Raw genomic sequence first — 10,873 nt, 5'->3', positions numbered from 1 at the left:
AACAAAGAGAAAACTAAGGTTGTTGATCCTCAAACACAAAAAACTAAAACAGAGAAAAGTAGTGACAAAAAACCTGAAATCCTAAAAAAGAATACATTTTATTATGTTAGTTTGAGTTCATATAGAGGAAGATTAAACAATAAGAGTAGACAAACATCATCATCTACTTCAATTCAATCTCTCTTCATGAAGAACGCGAGAAAATCGGGACATGGAAGAAGAAAGTATGGTCAAAAGGCGGATATGGAGACAACATAGGTTAGGATAGCTAGATTGTAGTCTTTGTTTATTTTAATCTGTGTTTCGTAATGTGATTTGACTTCCACCATTCAGAAACTTTTTGGTCTTTTGTTTGTCTTCTTACAATCAAAACTAAGGTTTGCTAGTTTTGATTATTGACTCCTATCACTTTTGGGCTTTTTAATGAAATGGTGGTAAACCGTTTTCCCAAAAAAAAGAATAACAATATTATATATATACATTATTGTTTAATTTGAATATAAATGGTTTGTCAGGTCGAAAGTTTTGGTTAATTTGGATATATATATATATATATAATATATATATACATTAGAGTAAATAGATATTTTGGTCAGATCGTGGGTTAATCCGCTCAAAAACTTGAAACGGTTAAAAATAAAATTAAAAATGTTATAGGTATGTTTCAAACTTGCAACCTAACAAAACAAGTACAACTCTTTAACCAAGTGTGATATGAGAGTATCTAAAAAAATATGAATCAAATATTTGATTACCAAAGTGTGAGGTCACGAGATTAAATGTCGATTGAGATTGGTGGTTGGTTTGTCAAAGGATAAAAGACGTGTGAAAGTGTGATTGGGATGTGGTTTGTCGAGGGATAAGAGGTCGATAAAAAGGATCGTGAGGTCATGAGATTAGGGGTCGATTGAGATTGGTGGTTGGTTTGTTGAGAAATAAGAGACGTGTAAAAGTATGATTGAGATTGGTTGTTGGTTTTCTGATAGATAAAAGGCGTGTGAAAATGTGATTTAGATTGGTGCTTGGTTTGTCAAGGGATAAGAGGCGTGTGAAAATATGATGGGGATTAGTGATTAGTTTACCGAGGGATAAGAGGCATGTGAAAGTGTGATTGAGATTGATGGTTGGTTTGCCAAGAGATAAGAGGCTAGTAATATCAGTTTGCGGAGGGATAAAAAACTTGTTAAAGTGTGATTGAGATGTGGTTTGTCAAGGGTTAAGAGACCGGTAACAAAAAATCATGAGGTGATGAGATTAGAGTTCGATTGAGGTTAATGTTTGGTTTGTTGAGGGATAAGAGGCATGTGAAAGTGTGATTGTTATTGGTGATTGGGTTGTCAAAGGATAAGAGGCGAGTGAAAGTATGATTGGGATTCGTGATTGGATTGTCGAGGGATAAGAGGTCAATAAAATTATGATTTGTTGTTAGTTTGCCAATGGATAAAGAGATAAATAACAAAGAATCATAAAGTCATGAGATTAGAGGTCGCTTGTGAATGGTGGTTGGTTTGCCGAGGGATTAGAGGTATGTAAGTGTGAAAGTGTGAAAGTGTGAGATTATGAGATGAGAGGTCAATTGGGATTGATAATTGGTTTACCGATGAATAAGAGGTCGGTAATATTGAAATTGGTGGTTAGTTTGTCGAGGGATAAGAGGTCAATTCAAGTCGGTGGTTAATTTGCCGAGAGATAAAAGAGGCGTGTGAAAGTGTGATTGAGATTGGTGGTTGGATTGTTGTGGGATAAGTGGCATGTGAAAGTGTGATTTCATGAGATAGAGAGGTTATTAGCATGGTGGTTGGTTTGGCGAGATAAGAGGCGTGTGAAAGTAATGAGGTCACGAGATGAGAGGTCAATTAGAATTTGGTGGTTGGTTTATCGAGGTATAAGAGGCGGGTAATAAAGGATCGTGAGGTTACGAGATTAAAGATCAATTGTGATTGGTAGTTGTTGTCGAGGGATTAGAAGCATATGAAAGTATGAGGGCATGAGATGAGAGATCGATGAGATTAGTGGTTGGTTTTCCAAGCGATAAGAAGCTAGTAAGATTGAGATTGGTGGTTAGCTTACTGAGAGATAAGAAACTGGTAAGAAAAGATCGTAAGATCACGAGATTAGAGATCGATTATGATTGGTAGTTAAAAATGTATATGAATGAGATGTTGATTGATCGAAGTGTGATGCCACGATATTATAGATCAATTAGGATTGGTGGTCTATTTTTCTATGAATAAGAGGTGTCTGAAAGTGTGAGGTAATAAGATGGAGAGGTCAATTGGGATTTTGGTGGTTAATTTGGCGAGGGATAAGAGATATGTGAAAGTGTGTGATGTCAAAATATTAGTAATGAGAGTTGTCCATTGGGAAAAAATATTAGTGGTTAAATGTGTGACTAATATGGTTGGTTGACTGAAGTGTGAAAATAAGGTCACGAAATGAGAGCTCGATTGAATTGGTGGTTGGTTTGTTAAAGTGAGGATAAAATATCGCGATAATGATATAAGATAGTTGAGGTACAAAATACATGAAGTGAGATCACGAGATTAGTAATGAGATGCTCATTGGAGAATAAAAAATATTAGTAGTTAAATATATTAATGAATTTGTTGGTTTACCGAAGAAGTTGGTGATACAATTAGGGATGGCAATGGGGTGGTTCGGGGCAGGGAATGCATTTACCATCCCACCCGTTTTTACTTCGAAAATATTTTACTACCATCCCCGCCCCATTCGGGTTTGTGGGTTTCCCGCGAGACACCGTTCCATATTTTCAAAAATAAATAATTTTTTTATATAATCAAATTATATAAACAAAATTTTTATTCTAATATATATTGTAATATATTAAAAATGTATGTTATTATATATAAGGAAATAATCTTTAAACTTTATAAAATATAATTAATAAATAAATATATTGGTGATGTTATATATTTAATTGTATTTTTAGTGTTCGGAGCATAATCGGGGTGAAATCGGGGTAGTTCGGAGAGGGGGAACAAATACCATCCCCGCCCCATTCCCGGTCAACTACCGATCAAACTGAGAAAAACTGTCCCAAACAGGGCAATTCGGTTCGGTTACCATGGGACGGTTTCAAATTCTCATCCTTAGATATGATGAGATTGTTGGTTTACCAAAATTGATGATAAAATATGTTGGTATTATTGAGATGGTTGAGTGTATAAGTGAGCTCACGAGATAAGTAGAATGAGATGTTTATTATGTAATAAATGATATTGTTGGTTAACCGAGTAATGAGAGTAAGTGGTCGAAGAGAGGTTAATGTTGATAAGAAAAAAGTTAAATGAATATTTTCTTATTAAATTTATTATCATTTTTATATGAATAACGAAAACAACGATGAATGGGAGGAGAAAGACGATCACTATGATGTCTCAACCATTGAAGCCCCTCATGTTTATATCATAGATGTTGACGACAAAAAGGATAATGAATGTGATGAAAACGATTATGATGACGACCATAAAGAGATAAATATTATTTATTTCAACTTTGTAAATGTAATTTTTATTTATGATTCACGTCATGCTAGTTTATATAAAACTTATCTCGTACAAGTACATAATTATTTTCAATATATTAATTATTTTTTTCTAATTGTCTAATGAAAATAAAAGAAATATCATCCATCTAATCTATTTATAATTTTAAAATTATATGTTCCATATATTTTTAAGTGATTATTTTCAGTATAGTTTTTACTTTGTATATATTAGAAATAGTTTAATTCAATTTATTTGTAGTTTATTTACTCCATAGTATTTGTTAAAAGTTCGGATAAATGTGATTATGTGATAATATTCTGCTAATCTTAATTGCTAACAATAAATGTCTTTCAAAATAAGTTTAATTGTTTTACTTTATATTTTTTATTTGGTCTATAATATTCTCTAAGCATTCATATGTATTTTATTTTATTTATATGGAATTTATTATTTTGCAATCTCAACTTAATTTAATGTATTTGTACTTATAAACCGAAATAAACTAAACCTGGTAAAAACAATTGAGTTTATTTTTTAAAAAAATCATTTTGTCAAAATTCAAATTGAATCATGTTTATTAAAAAAAGTTATCAAAAGACATTTATGTAGCTTATCTAAAAATTTATTAAAAAATCACTTTTTCCTTATTATCGAGTTGAATCACATTTGATCATTTTAAAAAGTGATTGTGATGACTAGATAAAATATTAATTTTTAAATAATCTCAATGAATATTTAACAAAAATATTTGTTAAATATTTTTACATTACAAATATTTACAAATCTCACATGTTTAAAATTATTTACATTACAAATATTTTTGTTAAATGGTACCAGGACTCCCAAAATCCAATATTTCCATAAAATTAGATATTAAAACTTTATCAAATGAAACCGTGTCAAACACTCTCTCAATTCAATAAGTTAAGCTGATTAAAGAATTTTATCAATGAAATATATAATAAGACTATTTTCATTATTTTAAGAGTGTTGGTATTAAACTATGATGAGAAGAACCAATATAAAAGAACAGTTTAAGGAAATACATTTATCTTGAACTCTTATCGAGAGTCAATTTTTGGATAAACCCTATCTTGTTAAATCGATAATGACAAGCTTAGTCTCATCTGGAAAAAAAAATCTACTTAAAAAAGCAGGTGGTCAAAATGATAAATTTTTTATTTTTTAAATATGACCATTTTATCCTTCCATGTGAGGGGAATAGAAGATCCCGTTAACTGGTAATAAATCTCAATAGCTATTCAACAAACTCAACATGTCGGCAAATCTTTACGACCATCTCTGCTAACGATGGAATAAATGAAAAACCGGGTACTAGAACCATTGAAATAATAAAAATTGATCAAATCTTTACAATTATTTCTTAGTCTATTGAAGAGAGTAATAAATGATACTCATCATATGTAGACATTGATTACATAAACCAAACCAAACCAAACCAACCATCAAACCACATTACTATATGTGTAGAAACATCAAACATTATTGTTCTTTCTTTCTTACTATTCCAAAGTAAAATCAATCTATCTGAGGCCTGTCATCTTAAATGTTCCGGTCCACTAGTAATGGCGCCGTCACAAACTCAGAACCAAACTCAAAACCCCGGTTTCACTGATGAGAATGCCTCTCGCAGAAAACCTTAAGCCTATCTAAAGCTTCTTCAAGAGAAGTTGGATCAACCGCAAAAGTAATCCTAACCCAATTCTTCAAACCAACCGCAATCCCTAAATATCCAAAAACAATTGCAAATTGTGTGCTTAAAAAACTATTAGTGGGTATTGTTCATTCATATTTGGAAACATTTATTGACAGTTTCTTATCTGAATCAAGTAAGTGTTTCTAAATGGGTAGTTATTATTATGTTTTACCTGGGAGAAGAATGACAGATTCTTCTTTCGCCAGCTTGAAGCAAAACTCAATATCATCATAAATGTCTTTGAGCAAGAAAAAGTTGATCTTCACCTGTGAATTAATAATCAATCACCCAAACATAAGCAATATGATGAATTAAGATCAAAATTAACTAACAAAATAGTTACTTTTTTACCATTAGAGTCATGGAACCATCTGGTTTATGAGGACATGAAATGCAAGCAATCTCCTTCACCCTCTCAAAACAAATATCTGATGTCTGTTTTAATAATTTAAGTGTTTTCATGAAGAATATCTCGTCGGTTTGACTTAGAATTCGCGGAACTGCAGCCTAAGTTTCAGAATTTCATCAGAGAAACAAGATTTTAAACGCATTTCTTACAAGTTATCTTTATGAATTATGATGCACTCACCTGTATAAAAGTTGCTGGACCCCCCAATATATCGAAATATTTCTTTATGTGTTCAATAATCTGCAAAAGGATTTAAAAAAACAAGCATATGTGATTAATGAAACAGCCAAATTTATTGAAATAAAGAAAGGAAATGACAAGAAAGTGGTAAACAAAGACCTTAGAATTTCTGAAGATGTTTTGTGGGTCATTCAAAACAAACCAGCCAAGCCGCCAACCGGGCACAATCCATCGCTTTGATAAAGAACCAAGAGTAAGAACGGGAGTTATCGAACCAAAAACACCCATTGGCACAAATGGATGACTCCCAAAAGCAAGATGCCCATAAACTTCATCAGCAATTACAAGAATCTTAAGCCTTTTTGCAGTTTCAGCAATCTAATTGTGACAGAGATTCAAAACAAAACAAAAAGTAAGAATTTGATTATGAATTACAAAAACAGAGACAGAATAGTATCAACCTTCTTCAAATGCTGATATGAATACACATTTCCACATGGGTTTCCTGGATTTATAATCACCATTGCCACAGTATCATGGTCAGCAAGGGTTTCAACTGCACTAAGATCAACCTCCCATCCATTTTCAGGAACAAGATCAAAATGACGAACATCCAAATGTCTAAACGAAGCACAAAGCTTGTATATAGGAAATCCAGGTCTGGGAATCAAAATATTTGCACCTGGCCGAGCAACCATTGACAAAGCTACATCAATAGCTTGAGTACAACCAGACGTGACGAAAACATCATCTGGGTTCAGTTTATATGGAAGATTCCGTGTCAAATATTCAGCAATTGCCCTATTCATAAAAAAAAAAATCACATGCAACCCATGAATGAAAAGTAGATAGATTTATCCCCAAATGAAGTAAATTGAAATAAAATTTTACTTTCTGGTTTCAGGAAGACCGGCTGTAGGAGCATAGCCATTGAACTTGCGAGATTGAAGAGAATCGACAACCGATTCTTCAGCGACGGCGGTGGTGTGAAAGCATGAGTAGGCAGATGGGTCTCCCATCCCAAGAGAGATAACCCTTTTTCCATTAGCGGAGGAATCGATGCTTTCAATCAACAATTTCAGAATCCCTTTAATTGTAATGTTGTTTGGATTCTCCAAAACTCCATTGTAACTTCTCGTAGTTGTCCCGTTTTCGCTCTGGCTGTCCATGTAGATGCGTGTGGATGGAAATATGTGTAGGAGAGAACTTATATAGATAGAGCGGGAAGTGAATGACAAGTTGAATATGCATGGAGGGGGTATTGAAGAGTGACGAGTCAATTATATGAGGGTGAGAGAGAGAGAAAGAAAGAAAGAAAAATAAAGGGTTGGAGAAGACTGTTTGAGGGACAGAGAGAGAGTGACAGGAAAGAATGCTGACTATTGAACACCGGGAAGATGAAACCAAAATGAGTTGCGTATCTGGCTCTATTCGAACGCCATTTTTAGGTTGTGTGGATGAAACTAAGCCACGCGCACAATAAGCACGGTTTAATTTGAAAGTAGGCTCATAAATGGGTGTTCTGGCTCAGTTCAACCTAATCTAATTCCTTCTTCAGATTGATTTTTTTTTTAAACTCAGAAGAAAAAAAAATAATAATAATAATAATAATTTGTAGATGATTCTTATGAAAAAATATTTAAAAGGTATTGATATGTAAATTGATTTTCTCACTTTCAATATTTTCACACCTCACTCTTCACTTACCTCCAAAATTATTTATTTATATCCATCACTTTTATATATTTATCTTTTTTATTTTATTTATTTTATTTTATTTAATTATTAAATATTTTTATCATTAAATATAATTAATTAATTAATTTTTAATATGTTTTTTTCTACTTTAATATATAATTAATATAATAAAATATTAAATATTTATATTTATTAAATTATAACCCACTTCAATATTTAATATATTTTAAAAAGTTATAATATAAAAATAATAATATTTTGTATTTTTAATTAAATAAATAAAATAGAAAAAGAAAACATATTAAAAATTAATTAATTTTATTTAATGATAAAAAAAACTTAATAATTACATAAAATAAAATAAATAAAATAAGAAAGATAAATATATAAAAGTGATAGGGATAAATAAGTAATTTTAGAGGTGGGTGAAGAATGAGGTCGAAGTAGGAATATCAGAGTGGGTGAAAAAAGCACCTTCCATTCCATTGATATATATAAATAAAATAAAATAATTTAAAATAAAGTGTATTTTAATATTTTTTAATGAATTAATGATAAGATTGTTAAGAAGTGCTTAATTGAAAAATTAATTTTATTTAAATTATTTAAAAACTCACACCAAACAAGGCTAATCAAAAAGGGCCATATATTGATATAAAAAGTTGTTGAAATAGCTTTTAACTCATAATGGTTATGAGGCTCAATTGAACATGTTAAGAAAAGTTTTAGCTCAATTTGATTAAAGTCTAGACTAATCAAATTAGCCTAAGTTGACTCAAACTAACCCTTTATGGTCTTTAAACTTATTCTCTAATTTGGAAGGCTAGTTAATTGAATAATCCTATACTAGTTTTTTTTTTAATTTAGACTAGGTAAATCATTTCACTAAAGAAATTATAAGAATAAAATTGAAAGGAGAGTTCGAATCATGTGGCGGGTTTGTTCCCAAAATTGAATGTAGATATTATAAGATGTAATATGATTATGATAAATGAATAGATCAGATATAATATGATATTATGATATTATAAGTTACCCTAAATAACTTATACTGATAAAAAAGACAACCTTATTTATTATTAGTTTATCATTAATTCAAACTAATCTTAATTTATTTATAGAATGTATTTAATTGACATAAAAATATTTTGATATATTTGAATTAATATTTTCAATTCAATGAGGCAGTTAGATGGATACTAATATAGATAATTTTTCAATCAAATGCAAATAAATGCATAGATAAATCGAGACTTTTCAAATGTAATGGTTGAAAATGCAATCAATTGCATTAAATGATCTTATTCTCATAATAGAATTTGTTATTTTATTTTGATATAAATTCTCAATCACTCCCTTATTGTTTAAGGCTACAACGAAACTACATTGTCTTGTCATTTAATTATTGATTTGATCTAGATAATAGTTCAATTAATTTTTTTCAAGTACATTGCGTAGTAATTATAATATTGAATCGCTAATAAATTCGTATATGTCTTGAATCAATCTCTTACTTTGGTGATTTCATTTTATTCGTATGGTAATTTATTTTATTTGTAATATTATATTTTATATTTTTTTTAATTTCGAGACAGGATACTTAACCGTTTTAACAAATAAATTGTCGTAAATAAATAAAATTAATAATATTTGAGAGTTTAAAAAAAATTAGCTTGAACAAAACAAATAAGAAATAAGAAGAATAAGTTTAAAAAGGGAAAATGAGAATTTTACAATTTTATATTTTTATATAAAAAAATTGTTTTGTCCAAAACATTTCTTCTTTTGTCAAAGTAGGAAATTCTCTAAAAGAAATAAGGGGTTACGCTTCTGACGACAACATGCTATTGGGTGGTGGGAAAATAGGAAGTTTCCAAGTCCACGGCTAAGTAAGGGTTCCTCCGCAAGGTGAGTCAAAGCCTAAGATGGGTTGTTTCCCTCTTGAGGATGAAGTTTATCCCCACTGTCTCACTAGCTCACCTCATGTACAAAAACTCAAGCTAAAGTTTGAATCAATTCGAGCCAAATCAAACTAGCATTAATGTTTTTGATATACTAAAATGGTAAGATATTGATAGATTTGATTCATTAAATTTATGATTAAGGTAAACATTATAATTTTTTTCTATCAATTTATAAATATTAAAATGATTATTTTGAGTAAATAAATTTAAAATAATTAAAATCAAGGTCAAATTAAGATTAAATAATTAATTGAAATTAACTATTATGTTAATTAAATTCTAATTAATTTAAAAAAAATGCCAGAAAAAATAAAATAAAATAAAATAATTTGAGATAAATATTATATTCATTTCATCCCAAATTAATTTTAAATGGCTCAAATAAATTAAATAAATAATTTGAGATTAATATTGTATTCATTTAAATTTCAAATTAATTATTTAGAAAGCTCCAAAGATATAAAAAAAATTAAAAAATAGGCAAAATAAATATTTTCTAGGTTGAAAATAAGTCAAAAAGAGCGAAGAAAAATCAATCTCAAACAAGCTCCAAGGCTGAAAAAGGGATGTGATCCAGTGCAGCCGAAAATAAAAGAAACGGTTGCAGCCAACCACACAACCATTAGATGAGCGCCTAAGTCTCATCTAAATAACAAAAGCAAGTTGTGTAGCCTGCTGCAACAGAAGAAAAGCGTTTTCGCGCAGCAGCGGGTCAACTAACGCGCGCATCAACGCTGTTAGCCCAAACACATATCATTATAATTGTATCGTTGAGGTGGTCTAATTCAATCCTCCTGGATTGAAATTTAACTACACTCTAACGAATGTTTCTCAAGTTGTTGGTCTCTTCGTCATGTAGAGACTCTCCAACTTTTTGGGGGGAATTAAAAGAGAACTAGCATGACACCCCATAGTCATGCCCCCCGCTTAAACTCAAAGCGCTTCCAGATTAAATTGAACCCGTGACATTTTGGTCTTTTAAGCCAACTTTTACTGATGGGCTACATTGACAACGGTCTTCTCCTCCTTTGTCACCTCGATGATGACATTATCTGCAAGGTACAACATAATTGTTGAATGTGTCTTCTCCTTCAAAATAACCATCTCAATAATTACTTTTGTTTATACTGACAACTTCAGCATCCCCATAAGCCATATTGTTTCAGTAAAGCCCACATCTTGATTTGCCAAAACATTTGAAATTTTTTCTCCCTGTAAACTTGTCTATCTTAATTCTTACCGTTGTCATTTTAGTTAATAGTATATAGTTATGACACGACATTATATAATACTCGGTCCTCCAAAATTCTACAGATACAAAACTATGACTAGAAACGATGTTTTCAAGACAAAAACTTTTATTTTCTAAAGTGCATGGTTGCATCTTTAAATAAGC

At 30.6% G+C, this 10,873-nt stretch overlaps 1 protein-coding gene across 1 annotated transcript; it reads right to left on the bottom strand.

Moving 5' to 3' along the window:
- Positions 1–4,827: 4,827 nt before the first annotated feature.
- On the bottom strand, positions 4,828–7,125 carry LOC124910306 (probable aminotransferase TAT2). The gene is made up of 7 exons (XM_047450934.1): positions 6,707–7,125; positions 6,277–6,616; positions 5,975–6,193; positions 5,816–5,875; positions 5,578–5,733; positions 5,399–5,492; positions 4,828–5,254 (listed from the first exon to the last, which is right to left on the bottom strand). Exons 1-7 carry the CDS (start codon positions 6,982–6,984, stop codon positions 5,139–5,141), a joined length of 1,263 nt encoding a protein of 420 aa, XP_047306890.1. The 5' UTR covers positions 6,985–7,125; the 3' UTR covers positions 4,828–5,138.
- Positions 7,126–10,873: the final 3,748 nt, after the last annotated feature.

The sequence above is a fragment of the Impatiens glandulifera genome, chromosome 7 (genome assembly GCF_907164915.1).
Source record: "Impatiens glandulifera chromosome 7, dImpGla2.1, whole genome shotgun sequence".
NCBI lineage: Eukaryota > Viridiplantae > Streptophyta > Magnoliopsida > Ericales > Balsaminaceae > Impatiens > Impatiens glandulifera.
Note: the sequence above shows the minus strand (reverse complement) of the source record. Positions and strands in the feature narration are given on the sequence as shown.

Coding starts and splice junctions, on each gene's coding strand:
- LOC124910306 (XM_047450934.1), bottom strand. CDS start 6,984: ATGGACAGCCAGAGCGAAAACGGGACAACTACGAGAAGTTACAATGGA. Junction 5,734..5,815: donor GTCCAGCAACTTTTATACAG/GTGAGTGCATCA, acceptor TCTGAAACTTAG/GCTGCAGTTCCGCGAATTCT. Junction 5,493..5,577: donor ATGGTTCCATGACTCTAATG/GTAAAAAAGTAA, acceptor ATTAATTCACAG/GTGAAGATCAACTTTTTCTT.